The 20,653-nt window shown below is 37.1% G+C and overlaps 1 protein-coding gene across 3 annotated transcripts in view; it reads left to right on the forward strand.

Annotated features, from left to right (window-relative positions):
* kcnip1b (Kv channel interacting protein 1 b) overlaps positions 1-20,653 on the forward strand; it is a 69,068-nt gene that overhangs the window by 35,575 nt on the left and 12,840 nt on the right. The window contains exon 1 of one of the 3 annotated variants that reach the window (XM_055208641.2): positions 18,657-19,072. The exons of the other annotated variants lie outside the window; for them this stretch is intronic. Within the exon in view, the coding sequence (XP_055064616.1) occupies positions 19,015-19,072 (58 nt within the window). The 5' untranslated portion in view covers positions 18,657-19,014. Of the gene's footprint in view, positions 1-18,656; positions 19,073-20,653 lie in introns of those variants that run through there. 3 annotated transcript variants of the gene reach the window in all.

The raw sequence follows: 20,653 nt of genomic DNA on the forward strand, positions 1-20,653 counted from the left end.
AGCCAGCCGCCGCCGGCTGCTCATTGGCTGCAGCATCTTGTTTTTATACTGTAGGCTCTCATTGTGCTGGCAGCAGTTAAAACCTCCGCGAAATATGCTGACGTTGTATTGTTTCTTTTAATGTATCTTATCCATCTATATGCACAAAGACAATAGGACCTTTTTGTTTTATAGAGTTGATTAAGAGAGCGAAAGTTGCAGCAAATGGCGAGGACAGTTGAAAGTGCAGGCAGTGACAGTCAGTCGTGTGCAAGGCATTTTGTTAAAAAAATACTTCTATACGTATTATATAAATGTATACGCATATGTACTTATATTAATAAAAATATGATTAGTTCAGTAACTTCAGTTTGAAATTTCTTATTTTTATTATAAAATAAAGAAAACTATTATTGTATGAATTTTTATTGTATAAAGTATAAAATACTATACGTATTATATCAATTTATTTATATATGTACTTATATTAATATGATTGATTCCGTTTGAAATTCATTGTCTTTTATTATTAAATAAAATTAATAAATAAAACTATTATTGGATGACACCCCCCCCCCCCCCCCCCGTTACGTCTGCCCGTCCCGAATTTCAGCCAATCTCATCTGGTCACCCTAATATGATTAAGGAAACGGACATCTGCAGCCAACAAACTTAACAATCTGCCTACAAGGCTAAAATGTGTAACAGCTATTCACAGGAGAGCGCTTTCAAATATGACTAGTGGATGATATTTAAGGCAATATGAAAACATGCAGATCTGACTTCATTAAACGTGAACATGCTATGGATTTTTGTAGCACAGCAAACCATTCGTACAAATCGTATTACACTTGCACTCATAAATCACATCGCACAAAACTATAATACTGGAGTTCACCAAAATAGTATTTTCTGTAGACAGCAGGCTCAAAGCAGTACCTCACTGTGAACTGTGGGTATATGTGGGGGCACGGGCTGATGATCTGCCCCAGGCTTTAACTCACACTGCGATCTACAGCAGTTGCTGTCGACAGCGTGACACATTAACAGTGAAAACACTGTGTAATGAGCTTGCTACACAGCCTCAGATCAGAAATGTCAAACTGACATGCTACATAATTTCCATTTGATTTTTTCGGTCCTTCTTGGCACTGATACAGTCATGTGTACAACACAGATATGTAACTGCGGAGGAACATTTGATTGCTTTGATACAGCACAGGAGATTCAATAGAGATGTCAGTTGTTTTTATTTAGGTATGTGAAGATTCTTAAAGAGATAGTTCACTCAAAACTGAAAAAAATTATGTCGTCATTTACTCCTCCTCAAGTTGTTACAGAGTTGTATAAATATCTTTGTATTGTTGAACACAAAGGAAGATATTTTGAGCAATGTTTGTAACCATTATCTTCAGCCTTGCACTTTTAAACAAAGTCTTCCTGCGTATTGCTAGGAGAAACGATTAAGATCTTGAAGAGATCTTATTTGTGATTACTTCTTTCCTACAGCATGTGTCAGGCCAGCAATACAAGCTGAAAATAGCAATGCACCATGGAGATGCTGGGGTACATGAACAGAAACACATATTCAAGAGAGGATACCAGGATCAATCACACCCCATCCCTCCCAATTCTAACCCCATCTGCCCCTGCATCCTCTATTGCACCCGTTACTTTCTCATCTTTCACAGCAGAAATGTGAAAATGGGGATAATGCGGTAGAATATTTAGGAGGCGAAGACGGCGGTGATGGACAGATGAATAGACTGGCAGTGTTGTGTGTGCACATTGCTTAAGGGTTGAGCTGTGTTTCGGCAATCAGTATTTGGCAGAACAAGAAATTAGAAATTGGAGGAACCATCCCTCGCTGTCCATAAACTCCACTGAGCACTGTGTCTCATTCTCAATTCTGTTGTCTTTGTCTTATGTGCTGACTTCTTATGTGCCAATTATGTGAAAATTATTATTTATTTTATTTATATATATATATATATATATATATATATATATATATATATATATATATATATATATATATATATATAACTTTGTTATTAAACATATCAACTACAATTTGAATCCAAACAGTTACATGGATTTCTGCTTGTTTCCATTTTTGCTTTAATGACAACGTACACTTCTGGACACAAGTGGATATAAGGGGGTACAACTATTTACAAAACCTAACACTCCATGTTATCCCAGCAAGAGGCCAAAAAACGTTCAATTTATACGAGAATATCTGATTCATCCTTTTGTCTTATTAGATAAGATTAGATTCAACCTTTTTGTCACTGTACAATACAGGACCAATGAAACGCACTAACCACAATCTAATTTGATATACTGTTGAATAGTTTAATCTACATCAACGTGTTATATTTTTTAATATAAATAAAATAATATTTTTCTGATTCCATATTTATTTTAATAAGTCAGAACGCGGTAGGTGCGTGCAGCAGGTGACACAAATTATGGGTCTTCCAAAGGTTAGACTCTCTTCGCGGACTTCTGAGGCTGCCACCTTAAAAGACTCACCTTTTAAAGGGATATTCCACTTTTTTTGAAAATATGCTCATTTTCCAGCTCCCGTAGATTTAAACATTTGATTCTTACCGTTTAGGAATCCATTCAGCTGATCTCCAGGTCTGGCGCTAGCACTTTTAGCATAGCTAAGCACAATCCATTGAATCTGATTAGACCATTAGCATCAGGCAAAAAATAACCAAAGAGTTTCAATATTTTCCTATTTAAAACTTGGAAAAATATCGTCCCCTGCCAAGGGGACTATTTTCGGGCAGTGCGTAATATCACTACGCCTGCTGCAGCCATGTTACATCAGCAAAGTCACTGATTATTAAGCCAGTTTGAGAGTACACCTAACAGTTAACTTAACTCAAACCGTTTATGTAAACCGGTTGCATTAGACCATTTAAGTTTTAAAACACATACATTTAAGTACTGTTAACTTGAGTCATGTGCAATTATGCACTTATTTTAAGTTCATAGCCATATCGGACTAGAAAATCGCTACTTTTAATTTTCAGTCAGTCTTAGTACACGATGTCACTACAGAAGAGTCAAATTTTAAATAGGAAAAATATCAAAACTCTTTGGTTATTTTTTAGCGCGATGCTAATAGTCTAATCAGATTCAATGGATTTTGCTAAGCTATGCTAAAAGTGGTAGCGCCAGACCCGGAGATCGGCTGAATGGATTCCAAAAGGGTAGAGATCTGATGTTTGGCTCTGGGGGAGCTGGAAAATGAGCGTATTTGCAAAAAAGTGGAGTGTCCCTTTAAGGTCACATTCTTAGAAGGTCGCAGCCCTTGAATTGGGACACAGCGAGCTATAGTCTATTGTATATACATAACATACTATATATTTATACTGTAGTGTTATTTGCACTTCTGCACTGTAAAAAATACACAGCATTTGTGTAAAATCAACATAAATTTTTATGCTACTTTAATGAAAAAATTCAGTTAAACAGTTTCAACTAGTTTTTGTAAGTTATGTCAAGTATTCACAGGTCAAAACCTAAAATAGTATGTCGCACAACCAACTTAACTTCATGGTGCATTTTTTACAGTGCAACCTTAGAAATATATGCAACATAAACAGAATAATATTAACACAAAACATAACCCTGCTGAAAAAACAATAGAAACCATCACAAAAATTCTAACGGTTCCATTAAAATACCATTAGGAACCATTACCATTTAAACCACTACAAAAATCATTTTTGTAGTGTGTTTCGGGACATTTTCCAGTAGGATTTAATGCCCCCACTAATTGAACCCAATACATACCAATAGAGACCCATAGAAACAATTATAGTTTTCATCACAACCAATAAAATTCCCATTAAAACCAATAAATCCAATAGAATTTCTGTGATGGTTTCTAGCAGGGAACATATAATACTAAAGCAGTTACAAGAAAAATGTTTTCTGCTAAATTCACACTTTTATTTAATAAAGGTTTTAATTGTTTGTTTTAGAATATCCAGTCATTATATGCAGCCGTTGCAGGCGTGCAATGAATCTTGGGATAGTCTCGGATGTTAACGATCCATTCGTTCTATCCTTAAACAGCGCAGAGAAATAAGGGAGCAATTTGAGGCCTCATTCTAAGCATCCTTTGCATTTAGACGGCCTTACTAGCCTCAAGTCGCGCTGCTCAAGTCGGTCTTACACACCAAACGCATAGCATCGCGTTGCTCACTCTAGATTACTCGCGGGATTTAACTTTGTTTCATGCTAATTTTTCGCTTGAGTTGAATATTTTCAATTTAGTGAGTAGTGTTTTCGCGGCAATCGCGCCGCCCAATTCACGTCATTCGCATCGTCCTGCGCGAGGACGCATCTGATCGAGTCTTTGCATTGACTTTGTATGTAATCGTGTGAGCCCACAGTTAGAATACGTCCTTAGAAGGTCACAGCCTTCAAATTGGGACACAGCTTATATTACAAAGTGCAAGGGTTATGAGAAAGAGAAGCAGAGACCAGCTCAATGAAAATAACTATAGTAAGATGCGTTTAAAAGAGTACCATACAGAAGGTGCATTATAGAGGGTTATAAACAGGGGCGCAAATTATGTGTTCGGAGTGTTGTGTGTTGCTCGTCATTTCAAAATATGTGTTCGTTGCGTCATGTGAACCATGTGCATCATGCGTCTTTTCAAAATACGTTCCTGCTGCACATGTGTCTAATGTGACACTCACATTCACAAAATACTCACAAGACATTCACTTAAAACTCTGATTACACATGAGATTGAGTATCTGGCAAACATGAGCGTCATTTTTACCATAAACCCCTTTAGACGCGAGTGCAGCAGGCACTTATTTTGACAAGACGCATGATGCATATGGTTCACATGATGCACCGAACACATATTTTGCACACATGATGGGCTAAATACATGTTTGCATCGTGCACCCTCAAAAAAGAATTCACCGTCCACCACTGGTTATATATATAAAATAAATGTCTAGTGGCTATTGCAGTGCAAGTGGCAATAGAGGTAGTTATGTTAAAGGGAGTGCAAAGATGTCAATATACAGAAGACATGGCATACGCATTATGGACAGTAGTGAACACTGAAGCTTGTAGAAGAGCAGCATTATGTGTGCAAATTATTTGTGGTGTGTTTTTTTTTTAAATAAGTGTAGTGTGTGACAGTGAGGGGAGTATTGGGAGCTTGGGTTTGGAGTTTATCTGACAGCTGAGAAAAAGAAGCTACTGAGTCTACTGTTGCAAATAATTAGAATTAGGCCTAGTGATTTTAAATGCAGAATTTTGTTTCTTCTTCATTTTCTGTCATTGTTTCTTTGTTTTCATTTGTTCAAAATCCTAAATTGATCTGTTTGGGGTTTAAAGTAGACACGAATCCTGGATTTTCACTGTGCTCCCAGACTTTTGGACCTCACTGTACATCTTCCTCCAGATGGAATCACAGAGAAGAGAGATTTGTAAAGAGATCAAATGTTCAGAGCTTTGTCCTCACATTTCCTCGTCACCCTCGGATCATCTCATCTTCCTCTAAGCCACCCCTCCACCAACGCATGCTTCAGCTCTGTATTGTGCTTATGCAGAGGCGATTTTCACAGCTCAATTACTTAATGCTCCTAAAGCTCTGTTTTTAATAGCCTAAACATTTGTATTTTAATTGTAGGGTGTAATTGAATCTCTTTTCCCTCTGTGAGCTATAACAACTCAAAATGGAGAACAGGAGTGAGAAAAGTAGATGTTGATGTGGCCCAGATAGATAAGACTCACTCAACCATGTCCAAGAGGATGAAAGCCAGCGCTTTGGTTAAAGTGATTATTTTAATCTAAAACCGTGATACTCTGGCCACTGAGCTCATGAAGCTGTGCATCTGAGTTACAAATCCAATGGAGTTGTCAGTATCTTTATTTATTTATTTATTGTAAATACATTTTATTAAATAGGGAAATTGTGAGCTTATACAACAGAAAAAAAAACATAAAGTTGAAGCTTGTCATCCCAGCTCAATGTCCACAGAAGTTGTTTTTATGTTGGTGAGATTGACTAAGTTTTTATATACAACAATAATGTGATTATTTCCCTTAATTGCAGTAAAATGTTTACAGGGTAACCCTTTTCACTCTGTTTACATGCAGTTTTTATTTTCTTATTATTTGCTGTTGATTGTGATCTCCTTGTTTCCTGTCTGCCATTATTGGACAAACTGATTAATCCAGGTGTGCATGATCTCAGTAGTCACAAACAAACTGATTAATCCAGGTGTGCCTGACCTCAGTAGTCACAACAACAATAATCAGACACACCTGGATGAATCAGTTTGTCCAATAATGGCAGACAGGAAACAAGGAGCTGGCTGAAGTTCAGGAAGTAAGGCAGCTGGGCATAAAGCCTATTTACTTACGTAAAATGACAAACACGTTCTTTTGGACGTATTTTGATGTTTGGTATACTGTGATAAAAACCGAAATATGACGATGCCTGTAACGGTTTTGCTGCTGTCACGTTATTTGAGCTATTTCTGGATGAAGGCAAACTGCATGACAAAAACACACGCGCACTTCAGTTAGCGTCCGATCACACAGAACACGTTTATGGCACTGACCGGAGTTCAATTACAGGCCATGAGTCAATTTGGGAGGAATTTGATAATGTCGGTCTTGTCCACGTCAACAGGCCCAGGAAGTAAACTGATTTACATTGGAGACGATAACTCACGTCATCGTTTACTTTGGGGTTTGTACCTTTTGCATATTGTTAACATTAATTTACGCTGGGTAATTTGAAACCAAAATGCTGGGTTATTTCAACCATTTGTTGGGTCAAATATAAACATTTTCTGGGTTAATTTAACCCACCAAGTGGTCCTTTTTTGACCTTATTTGTTAGAAAGGTTTTTTTATGTTGTGGCAATAAATTGAAGATTAATGAGCATGCTGGGTAACCCATGCGCTGGATTAAAAGTTACCCAATGTTGGGTTGTTGTAATGCAAACGGGGGGATAATAACCCAGCAGTTGGGTTAAAGCAGTGGTTCTCAATTCCATTCCTCGGGCCCCCACTCCCAGAATGTTTTAGATGTCTCCTTATATGAAACACCTGATTTCACTCATCAGGCTCCTTAATTAACACACTAACAAGCTGATGAACTGAATCATGTGTTTTTATATGTAGACATCTAAGGCAATGTTCCAAATGGCGCACTTCAGGTGGGCTTTCAGTCTCGTGGCATTGAATTGCGCGTGTTCGCTTAAGCACTATTCGGACGGGATTAGCTTTCCAAATGACGTTTGAGTTTCAACGTGTCCCCCAGGACGTCTGTGATTTTATGAACCGATTCGGACGGGATTCAAATTCTCAGGCTATTCCAGAGATGGGAGTGTCTGTTTCATGTGTTTGGGCGTTGCAGAAGATCACGTGCTCTGGATATGCGTGCTTGTAATGTAAATTGTAAAATTATTACAGAACATGTTATTTATTAATTTAATTTTAACAAATTAAAATAAAATATACAAATCCTACTAAAGTAACGTTAGCCTACATGTTTTATATAACTGTCTGCTTATAATAAACCCAAAGAAATGAAGAAATAATGATTAATAACAATTTATTATCTTTATTAATTAACATTACCATTCTGGAGTTGAACAAGTTTGAACGGAGTTTACCTATAACGTTACTGATAGTGATCGGTTTTAACAGTGTTTAATATTCAGCTCGTCTTGGTTTACTTATTATATTTTGCCGAATAGATTCATCCATATCTGAATGAATGGGACTCATGAAATACAATATACGCGCTTTAGTAAGACGTTATGGCAGATCACGTTGGCCAAAACACGAAATGAACCACATTTTCAAATGATATTGCGGGCAAGCACAGACATTTGCATCCGGACGGGATTACTCAGAGGACCTCCGAGTTCGGCGAAAAACAGTAGGTAAATTGCTCTGGAATTCTTACAGAGGTCATCAGAGAAAACACAGACATGGCCGATTCGGACGGGATTAAAAAGCACAATTTTCTCAGAGGTCCCCCTGTAAAACTAATCCCGTCTGAATAGGGCTTTAGTCTACGAGTCCGTAGGGTGTCCCGTCTGTCATTTTTACGCTCCAAAGTGTGCTCATCAGCGCCCCCTTTGAACCCTTGATACGGTCTTCGGCGAAGCCCGCACGTTAGCAGGCTTCATGCACTCTACCAACCCAGAAGTCCTTGCGAAAGAGCAATCCGACCAATCACACAACGGAAGGGAGGAGTTCACACTGATGGGCAACTTCTCTTCCGATTTCCGGCGTGATGCTCGAGTCTGTCCCAAAATACAACTTCGGTGCACCCTTTTGGACTCGCGTCAAGAGTCCCTAGGGTCTGCACTAGACGATGTCATCAAGTGTGCATTCTGAGGAGGTCCACATGTCCGGAGTGTGCGAATTGGGACAGGGCCTTTAATGGTCTGGGAGGACTGGAATTGAGAACCACTGGGTTAAAACAACCCAATTTTAAGCCAGTTGTGTGTTTTGTCCAATATTATATAATGGGTCAAAAATAAACCAGCCATTTTTAGAGTGTGCTGAACTAACTCTGGACTAACCATTGAATGCATCCGTAAACTACCTACCTTAGTTTTATCACTCACTTATGAATCAATTCTTAAATTGCCCCTTTGTTGCACTAATGTTTGAACTTTTTCGATTCTCTCTCTCTCTCTCTCTCTCTCTCTCTCTCTCTCTCTCTCTCTCTCTCTCTCTCTCTCTCAGCCCACATTAAAAGCTCAGAATATGATGAGCAGCCTTCAGAGTCCACATAACAGACAGTCAGAGTAAGGTGGAAACTCAAAGGCAGCTGTAGTTAAGATTACCAACAACCTAGGGAGTAAAATTGAGCGGTCAGAAGATAAAGAGGACGACAGGGACTAGTAATTTTTGATAAATGATATCTCAAAAACGTAGGGAAGATAAAAGTGAAGAACTCCAGTAAAAATGGGTGTAGTGTTGGGGACCTTTTCTTTGCACACCAAACAGGTCTACAGGACAGGTAGGATCTTATTTACACATATAAACATCTATAGAAACATATTTTAAAAAATTGATGTTATTTATGTGTATATGTGAGAGAAAGTAATTATGGAGTTTAGTTTAACGCAAAAAGTACATTTAGTATCTCCTTTTTATTTGTTATTTGTATGTTCATTTCGAGAATGTGTGGGCATTTCTACACTCTTAGAACGAATGTGTTAAAAACAACACATTAGTGTTGATTCTGGGACAACACACTAAATGCGTTGTCCCAGAATCCACCCATCTCTGTGTTATTATTGACATTATTAACATTTTGTGTTACTTTTAACACAACTTGTGTTATATTTTAACACAAAATGACACACTATGTATTAAAATTACACATAATGTGTTAAAAGCTTAACACACAAAAATGTGTAAAAAGTAACACATCCTTTCTAGGAGTGTAACATAGACATTTTTTGCATAAAACATGTTCTTAGAAGTTGAATAAAACCCATTTTGAGAAATGAGAAAACCCATTTTGGGGATGAAGTGAAAATGTTCAGTATTTCAAACATTATTTAAGGAAGTGTCAATTAAAAGTATCTATTTTGCCAAATAAACGTGTATTTGCTTGTTGATGATGATGATGCTGTGAATGTGTTGGCATATACAGTACTATCTCTGGCAGTACACAAGGCATTATGGGTTTGTTATGAAAGTGTCACATGGCAACATTCTAAAATAATTTCCTCCTATAATGCTCATAGCGTGCCCCAAGCCAGGAAGATGCAGGAGGGGGTGTTTTAATTTAAGATTTTAAAAAACGGAACAGATCAGACTGCAGGAATGCGATAAGAACATGCATAAAAGATGAGAAATAGGCAAACTGTTCATGATCATTCAAGCCTGAAGGTTAATTAACCTACGGTGCATGCAAACCATTTCTGATTTACAGCAGCTTTAATGCGGATAACCTTGATGTAGAATATAAAGAAACGATGCTAGTGAAAGAAATCAACATCCACTTTGCTGTACTCACATGTAAGAGCATGTGTTTACAGTCTCTCATAAGAGAAATAGAGAGAGACACACACACATACCAAGACCTGTGTGATTATGAAACCTACGTGATTATAAAGTTCTGGGCAGAAAGACAGAACGCTTGTTTGAAGTCTTCACTAAAATCCCAAGGACTTACTGGAGATGCTTGTGTGGACACAAAATGTGTGTCGGCTTTGGCATTAGAGCCGACAGAAACATCTTGCTTAGTTCTGTGTGTGCTCGGGAATAACCAGAAGAGATTTTAGTATAAATATGGCATTACTCTAGTTTTTTTTGTAGTTGAATGGGAGTTCTTACTGTATATCAAGCAATGAAATACTACACTGTTCAAAATATGTACCACATCTGTCCCTTGCAAAGGTCCTAATATGTACCATTTGGTACCAATATAATGTATCTTTAAGGTACTAATAAGCTCACTTTGGTAGCAGTATATACCTTTGAGGTACTATATTAACTATTTAGGTGCAAAGCTGAACTTCTTAAAAAGGTACAGCCCTAGTGACAGCTGGGGTACACATTTTGACCATTTTGTTTTCGGGCAATGCACACTTTGAATGTTTGTATTGGCCACTCAGGTTTAACTGTGTGCTCATAGTAACATCTGACAGTATGAGATAGTTCACAAGAGATAGTTCACCCAAAAATGAAAATGTTGTCATCATTTACTCTCATGTTTTTACGAACCTGTTTAAAATTTCTTATTAATTATTATAAATATTATATATTATTATTATATTAAAATTAACAAGATATTTTGAGAAATGTTTGTAATTAAACCAATCACAGGCCCTATTGACATGGATGTCAATGGGTCCTTTGTATGAATTGGTTACAAACATTTCTCTAAATATCTTCCTTTGTGTTCATCATTTATACAGGTTCATAATAACATGTGAGTAACGTCGCATTCACACGGGGCGTAAGCGTTAACGCTTAACGGAAGGCTTGTCTAAAGCGTGGCCAACAGCCAACACTGAAAAAAATGATTCATTGAATTTAATCAATTTTTGTAAGGTAAGTGGTTGCAATCAATTTATTTAAGCTACATTTAAACAAAAAAGATTAGTAACGTAAAGTAAAATATACAACTTTTGTTTAAATGTAGCTTAAATAAATTGATTGCAACCACTTACCTTAAAAAAATTGATTAAATGTTCAACTTCTGCCGCGAGCAACGGCACTGACGCGGTGCCGACGGATCCACAATTCAGTTCGGCAACGCATGACGTCACCCATTAAAAGTGAATGGGAAGCATTAACGCTGACGCCCCGTGTGAATGCGCCGTTAGTTAAGACAGAATTTACATTTTGGGGTGAAATATCCCTTTTATACTGTAAATCAGTCCATCCAAATAAATGCATGTTTTTGTGATTGTTGCGGGCAAAAATCCTTGATCTTGCAGCGTGTTTTCTTAAAAAATGTGATTGAATATGTGAGCTATTTATGCAATTTTACACCACTACATCACCAGCACCAGCCTGCACAGTGGTAACAAAGCATGATGGATCCATGTTCTCATTCTGTTTACGCCAAATTCTGACATCTGAATGTCTCAAAAGAAATCGAGACTCTTCAGACCAGGCAATATTTTTCCAGTCTTCAATTGTCCAATTTTGGTGAGCTCGTGCAAATTGTAGCCTCTTTTTCCTATTTGTAGTGGAGATGAGTGGTACCCGGTTGGGTCTTCTGCTGTTGTAGCCCATCCGCCTCAAGGTTGTGTGTGTTGTGGCTTCACAAATGCTTTGCTGCATACCTCGGTCGTAACGAGTGGTTATTTCAGTCAAAGTTGCTCTTCTATCAGCTTAAATCAGTCGGCCCAATCTCCTCTGACCTCTAGCATCAACAAGGCATTTTCGCCCACAGGATTGATGCATACAGGATGTTTTTCCCTTTTCACACCATTTTTTATAAACCCTTGAAATGGTTGTGAGTGAAAATCCCAGTAACTGAGCAGATTGTGAAATACTCAGACCACGCTCAAAATTGCTTAAAGGAGCAATGTGTAAGAAATGTATATCAATTAATCATAAAATGGCCCTGATATGTCACTAGACATTAAGAAATCATTTTCATTTCAAATACTTATATCACTGACAACAGTGGTCCGGCCAGGATTTTGTGATTTAAAAAGTAATATGCGGGATATTTATGCAATTTTATGCAATTTTAAGTCGCAAAAACTGCGGTTGGCTAAAAAAGAGAAAAAAGTGATTGCCCCAAAACCCTGTTCTCACTAGGCTACTAACTTAATGTAAAAACTAATTTCTTATTACTTCCTATCTGCAATTTATGCAGCGAAAGTGTGGCGTATTTGAAAAAATGCGGCCCCCGCATAAATATGCGGACTTTGGCTGATTATGCACTGAACCATGCGATCGCATTATTACATTTTACTGGAGGTACTGGTAAATGTACAGTTTATTCACTTTAGTAAGGATGAGGTGTCATAACAGCATTATAAACAGTAATATAAACATTATGGCAGCTAAAGTAAGCATTCGAAGTAAAAAAAGTACATTACCAATGCAACACTATACGTATGATTTATGATATACATCCTATTAATCTTCCAAATAGAAATAAAGGTGTCTGTATCATTGAAGAATAAAATAGATATAAAGTGGGTCGATATGGTACTTTGAGGGTTTTACCACACTGCTTGAAAATTGTATCAGCGCAGTTTGTGCTGTACCGCTGTTGTAGACATTTCTATGATCATATGGTCTCTGTAGTATAGCAGATTGACTATTATTCAACTGTTATTCGCACCCTTTAATGTCTCCAAGAGCAAGCCAATGATCTGTAACCATTTCTCAAATGCATTAGCAGTTTCACCTACAAGGAAAAGTCCTACACATACACTTGTGAGTGAGAAAAGAAGCTTACACCTGCGTGCATGGGTTTAACACGTGCCAGACATTTTTTTTCATAAGTGTTTCTCTTCCAAGGATGAGAGCCAGGCAGCAGAAAACAGTTAGCAAGAACACACATATTACTGTTGCATACATTACATTAATATTAGTCTATGCATTTTGACCGCAAAAATATTTTCAGATTGTAATTTGTCTTCTGGGCATAGGGTTAGTGAGTATGGTGTTTTGTGCACATATAGAGTTCTAGGGATGGAGTTCACGTGTCTGCGTGCCAGAATGAGGGCATCTCTGGATGTCTTGGCAAGATTTCGTGTCAGTCCTGTAGGGTTTGCGTAATAAAGAGCAGTGAGGTTTGATACAGTATTATGTAATTACTCATATCTTCAAATTCTTTCCGCACTCCCATCCCAAAGCCTTTCTGATGTGTCATCTTTTTTGTATTATTAATAAGACTACAGTCCTGCTGTTTTGAAAATCAGTCTTTTCCCAACAGCAACGTCTTTTCATCTGATCTTCAGTTCAATCTTTCTGTTATTCTTGGCTGGAAATGTTTGCGTGGTTGGACCTTCAGAAACAAGGGAGAATACTGTATGAAACAAACTAGTACTGGGTTATTGAACATTGGGGTACACTTTATTTTACAATGTCTTTGCTAAACATGTTATATGTAATTATTATATTAATAATAGTAAATTATGTATTATTACATTATTAACCATAAACCAAACCCTAACCCTATAGTAGTTACATATTGTTAATCTTCATTATTACTCACTATTTAAAGGTCACATATATGCCCATTTTTACAATATGTAATATAAGTCTCAGGTGTGTCCAGAATGTGTTTGTAAAGTCTCAGCCCAAAATACCCGACAGATCATTTATTATAGCATGACCAAAATGCCCCTTTTGGGTGAGAGCAAAAACCAAAGAAAAGAGGAGTCAACTGAATCAAGCGTCAACTGAAAGCAGCTAAAATCCACAGATCTATTAGTTTTGTAATGTACTAGTTTTTGTTTCATGTGTAAAATCCCTGTAATTTCAGTGATTTTGGACATTAAGGGGGATTTTTTTTTCAGTATTTTATTGTTACCATAGTTACAACCATAGACTTCATATACCCACCACCTCAGATTTAAACTCTTTGGAATGACATTAAGTGGGGCTGTTATAGCATGTTTAATTGCAGTTTTTTTCACATGTGCAGTTTGTTGTTTATATTAAGCTGCAACTCATTTCACATTTACTTTTTCAAATGAAATAAAATTCATATAATCATTTCTGAACATAGCATTGCATTTGTGTTTAAAAAATTAGTTTTTGACTTGAAAGTTGCATATTAAACTTAAATTTAGTTATCCTTCCTATTTTGTTGTTTTTTGGGGGAGTGTTAGAGTGGGATTCTGTTAGGTGGTCCTCAGAAAAGAATTGGAAGATAAAGTGGTCCTTGGGTTGAAAAAGTTTGAGAAACACTGCCCTATGGTGATACTTCCGGGTTTTATAAGTTGCGAAAATGCACCACCTGGTGGATATTAGAGGTATTGTGGAAAGCTGGAAATACTCATCATTGGCAGGGACGCATTTTCTCTTAATTTACGAGATAACTTGTCAATGGCGGCGAAAGATTTAAATGCAAATGAGCCATTGTTCTTCCTCCCTTCCCAAAAGAGATGCTTTGGTTAAAATAGATCTGATTTCGCAAAGAAGCACAGAAAAAAAGCTGATAACGTCTAACTCACTGCAGGTAGACACTATGGTAATACAAGACTGTCAGTCAGTGGCTATGGGCGGGGCTTTAGCAGTGTGACATCAGATTGCTAAGAGAATCAAAGCAGCATGTCTAATGAGACTGTTTTGGTTAAATTGGGATTATAAAAGAAGGGGTGAATAGATTTTTTTCATTGTAGGGTGGTTGTGTTCACACTCTGCCGACCCACATTTATGTCCAAACATCTTGTAAAAGTGGATTTTGTATAATAGGTGCCCTTTAAATGTATAATTACACTGTAACAAGCTGTCATGCTCTATTTTGTCAAGTTCAGTCTCAGTAAGCTTTCTGTGTCTTGTCGTTGATCTTTCTTCTATCCGCTGTTTAAATGTTTTGTTTTTTCCGTACATGTTAAAATGAATGTCAAAATTTTCCATTCTTAATTGTGGTTGTTCAGTGTTTGTCACAAGATGGCGCCAAACAGTAATCTTTGTTGGCGCGGAGGGATTTAAAACATACAAGTAGCACCGGCTATGCGTTATTACTTTGGAGCGGTTATTATTTGAAATGAACGAACCTGCAAATGTCTCAACTGACCAATCAGAATCAAGCATTCCAGAGAGCCGTGTAATAATGAAGTTTAATCGTACATTGCATTAAAATGGTTAAATGGTACATGTACAGAAACTACAGTAGTACATTTACAGTTATGCTTCTGGGAGCCATTATTTTTTAAAGCGACTTATAGTGCATTCAAAGGTATACATTTTTCATCACCATGTGTGTTTCTTGGGAATAAAACACAAAACCTTTTGCTTTGCTTATGCCATGCTCTACCAAATGAGCTGCAAGAACACTTAAGTTATTACACGCATTGACACACACATATTACTCAGAATAATTTTATGCTTACACAACACTGATGTACTAAAAACTAAAAAGTCCTTCATTTGCGTTTACTTCATGTACAATGCAAATACGACTAATCCGCTGTATTAGGTATGACAGGTCAGTAAATGATGATGTCACCTAGTAAAAACACACTGCAAGCCTGCGCACATATGCCTTTGTCTATAGAGGGAAATCCAAACAAACAACATGGCAAAAGCATTAAGACGGACAAACAAAAATGTGTTTTCAACAAATGTTTTAGCATTTTGGAGTAACACATAAAAATAAAGCTGGATGGAAATACCAAGATACATATAAATTATAAAAATGCGCATAAAAAACAATTGATTTCTTATCTGATAAGAAAACATGCGCAAAAACTAAATCCCTAGATGCGCATCAAAAAAGTCATGTGACATGCATAACTGGACTAACCATCTAACAGAACTCATTGGACGGCATCTAAATTACAGTTTTGGAAATTCTGAAAAGAATAGCTAAAATCTGTAATAACAATGGTTCAGTAATATTACTTTACATGACTGTCTTACATAACTATCAACTGAAACAGCAGGAATCTAAAAGCATGTGTATAATGCTTCATTTGTGTGCTTTTGTGTGATTATACTTGAAATTCTTTAAATACAGTAGTGACTTTATGCTTTTCTAACTGATATTAAACGTCCGTTTATTAGAAAGTGCCGATTTAGCTCTCTTCCGGTCACTGGATGGAAACGCTGCTGTATTTGTGAATATTTCATGCAAAATTCCAATTATGTGCATAAGTTTAAAACGCAACTTTGGATGGAAACATAACTAAGGAAGTAGTGACTACAAGTGACCCTGGACTATAAAGGGACATTTTGTCACGCATGCCTATAGGCGGTTTCATCGGACGCACATGCGTTGTCGCGGTAAAGCGTCTGGTCAGAACTTTACTCCCGGTTTCGGTTTGTTTAATGGTCTGACTAGTTGCTAAACTGAACTCTTGAACAAATACCTCGTCGAAAATTACAAATGTTTTGGTTTCCTAGGTAATGTACTTGTTGTTTATTTTGCTTGTTATATAAATAACTATTTTAAAAGGACTGTTGTTATTTACAACAATTTAAGACATTTGAAGTGACGTGTTGACCACGAAAGCTGCTTGTTTATGTTGTTACTGCTGAAACATCTATAACCGAATAAACACATGCTTATGATGTCACCGTTATCACAGATTCAATTCAAGTCCATTTTATTTATGTAGCGTTTTTTACAATTGTTTTATTTAATAAAATGTTTTATTTAATAAAATAGATGCAGTAGAAAACACAGAAAAATCGATGGACATCATAAGCAGCAAAATACAGCGGCTAAGATTAAAGAGTAACTAAACCCTAAACCAACTTTTAGTTAATTATCTGTAAAAATGTTGCTTCATTAGTGCTGTTCATTGATTTTAGTAAGTTTTTTGACATTTGGATATAAACTGTTTCAATACTACAATATATGGTGTAAAAACGTCTGAGTGCTGCACTCTTCAGCTACAGTTAAATTTCACTAGTGGATGTTGGGTCCAAAAAATACCTCGTCACGTAAGAAGGTTCAAGCTCACCACGCCCTTTTTACGATCTCACCACACACTTGGTACGAGCTTAGTTCGTCCTCTCTATCTCCGTTGGGATCTGCCCACTTTTTCAAATATTGCCAGTGGGTGGAGTCAGGCTCTGACCAGGGGTTTAGTTACACTTTAAACCATACTAGCGAGAGTAATAATAATGCAACGCATAGAAGAGTTGTCAGACGTTGTCATCAAAAACTTGCATTATCACGACCCCAAAATGAAACTGTTGTGTATACGTGCAACAAACCATAAAAAACTTTTCAGTTTACCTTCCAGCCGCTTATATAAGATACTTGATGCATAAAACCCTCTTTTGATTGAGTCACCTAACGCACACACACAAAATGGCTCATAAGTGGAAATAAACAGTGGATGATGACACTACTTATAGATGTTTCACCACTTTTGATGTGTGTGTGTGTGTGTGTGTGTGTGTGTGTGTGTGTGTGTGTGTGTGTGTGTGTGTGTGTGTGTGTGTGTGTGTGTGTGTGTGTGTGTGTGTGTGTGTGTGTGTGTGTGTAGCAATACTTTAGAGATGAATTAATCTGATACACCCCTTCAGGGACATTAAGAGATGCCTTCAATTGAAAAAATAAAATTTTGTGTTGATTCCCTACTAAAACCCAAATCCACTACTGTTAGAGAGCATACAGTGAAAACGAAAAACTGTAATTATAAAGTTGCTAAAAAAAGGTTTGTGTGAAGGGTTTCGTTTCCTTTGAGGATATTTATTAGTTTAAAAGCAGTAGTCAGTAGAAAGTCTGCACCACAGACAAACACAGTGTGTGGGAGTTAATGCGGTTTTATGATGTGGTTATGCAACCCTGTATCACAAAATTATGTACCTATAGTCACATAAATATGTGAGTCTTTTCCGTGACACTGACACGTTTTTTCGCCTTTTTGCGTGAACATGTCACGTATTTCTGTTTACGTGTCACTGTCTCGTATTTGTTACTCAACTGTTTTGTCCTATTTTCAAACCATTGACGCTTCTGTTTAATGTTAAATTTGGTGTTTGCATTAGGAAATCACTTTAAGTATTGGTTTATACCTTTTTTCATGTTTTTTTTATATTATTTTATGATTTTTAAACCATTGTCGTCTGGCATTAGGGTTAGAGTTGGGTTTGGGTAAGGAAGTCATTTTATGTAAATCTAACCCTAAACGGAAGTGACAATGTTAAGAAAATAGGACAAAACAGTTGAGTAACAAATACGTGTTCACAGAAAAAGGCGGAAAAACGTGTCAGTGTCACGGAAAAGACTTACAAATTTACGTGACTATACGTAATTTCGTGATACTGGGTTGCAAGGACTATATGTGGATATAACTTTCTATTTCATAAAAAAAAATTCAAAGGTTTTCTGTGAGGGTAAACCACATATCCTCACGCGTGCGTGTGTGAGTAGTAAAACAAAAGTCATCCATCTTGCTACATTCTGGCTGTGTGAAAAATAGAGCATCAATAAAAACGAGAGGAGCGTTTCATTTTTACACTCTTCATCCTGCTTACAATCACACATCTCACACTGAGTACGTCTGCACAGCAACAGTTCCTGACACTGAATAACAAACGGGACCCAGCAGAAACCCCAACAGCGAGAGCAAGGAACAGAAAAGCAGAGAGACGGGGAAACTCGGAGGAGAGAGCGAGATAGAGAGAGGGAAAAATTTGTGGGAGGGGCATTAGGGAATGAACCATATGCTTTTAGCAACATTATTCCAGCTCCTCTTCATCTATTCGCAAGTGAAGGAAGAGTGCAGAAAGAAACAAGAGGCGGCTCTTCAACAAGCATCTTGACGAAAGACAAACAGCAAGAGACAGACTGGCAGACTGGCAATTAGTTTAAACACGCTTGTCTCTGCGGTGACAACATGGGAGCAGTAGTGGGCACATTGACTATGCAGACAAGGCAAAGACAACCAACCAGAGGTACGTTAACACAGCATGAGAGATCTAGATTAGACAGGTTAGAATTTAGGATTGACTCATTTTGATCCATTGCTGTACCTACAAATAGAGATAGAGGGGGAAATGCAAAGAGTTTTGAAGAACTGCTATCAATAATAGCACTAAATAACTAAACTAAAAAGAACCACAATATTGAAAAGGCTTTACAAACGCTCAAAAAAAGATTTTAAAGACAAACAGTGCATACTAATAAACTGAGAGAATGACACAGAAGCAAGGTAGAGATGCAGAAATCCACATCACTCTCCGCTGTTTACAAATGATGGTTTTACCTCACTTCTTCTCAGAGATAAACATCGACATCTTTCTGTTTGTGTGGCATCTTGGTTCATGAGCGGGTGTTTTAACACTCTGCTCACATATCAGCTCTCTTCCTGTTCACATGCGCTGTAGTGTAGTTGTCATGGAGACAGCTTTGTCAGGGTTGATAGAACAGATGATGGGATGTTATCACAGGCATGGCAGCAAGGGCATAAATATTATACAGCAGCGCATATGTCGTTCGTCCTATAGCGAGATCACCGATTTAATAGCCAGCTTAAACCCAAGCGACATGGTTAAACTGGCATATTGCAATGCATATTACCCACAGAGGCGTTAATAATTTATCCATCTGTTCATTTAACATTGCATCCATCCATTCTTGTAAGCAATAGATACATTTGTTAAGGTACTGTACATTAGATAAATTAAGAGCAAACCTATGGTCTGATTCACGATTTTACATTCCCTTTGGTGTGTAAGCGTGTGTTGGTACATGTGAACGATATGCAGAAGATAAATGATGATGCGAAATATCGTTTCCGATGTAAATCACTTTTCTTGGACAACAACAAACACACGGATTGTAGGCAACAGTTTACTTCCTGGGATTGGTGATGTAATAAAGACCGACATTCCTCCCGCTTTGAGCCTGTAAGTTAACTCCTGTCAGCATTGTATTGTGAGCGAATCTTTCAAACATGGTAAGGAGCGTCACATTTCCACATGATGCCAGAGGTATTCAGGCCAATCACAATGTACAGATTAGCTGGCCAATCAGGGACACAGAGCTTTTCAAATCCATTAGTTGTGTACAAAATCCGTGCGTTTCAGGAAGGCAGGGAAATCTGGAGCTACAAAATTGTAGGAAATGTGGAAAATAATGTGTTTTTTAAACCATAAACCATGCAAACACATTGTACTATACCAAATACACAAAATAATGTTGTTTTTTAGCAATGAAATAGGTGCTCTTTAGGAATCTGTTTTATACAGGAGCTTTTTATTATTTATATTTGAATATTATTGTTATTTATATTATACAAATTTCAAATTAAGACCTTATTGATAATGACCTTGATGATGGTGTTCGTGGCATAAGACTTTATTATTAATAATTATTTTATTAATACTAATAATATTTTATTTATAAGAATAATTTTAATAATAAAATAAAGTTACGTGCCTCACATTTTTGCTGCCTCCCAAGCCTTTTTGCAGGAGCGCTGCAAAAAAGTTGAAAAAAACTCGCTCTTGATCGAGGTCAGATCAAGAGCACTA

Source organism: Misgurnus anguillicaudatus, chromosome 12 (genome assembly GCF_027580225.2).
Source record: "Misgurnus anguillicaudatus chromosome 12, ASM2758022v2, whole genome shotgun sequence".
Taxonomy (NCBI): Eukaryota; Metazoa; Chordata; class Actinopteri; order Cypriniformes; family Cobitidae; genus Misgurnus; species Misgurnus anguillicaudatus.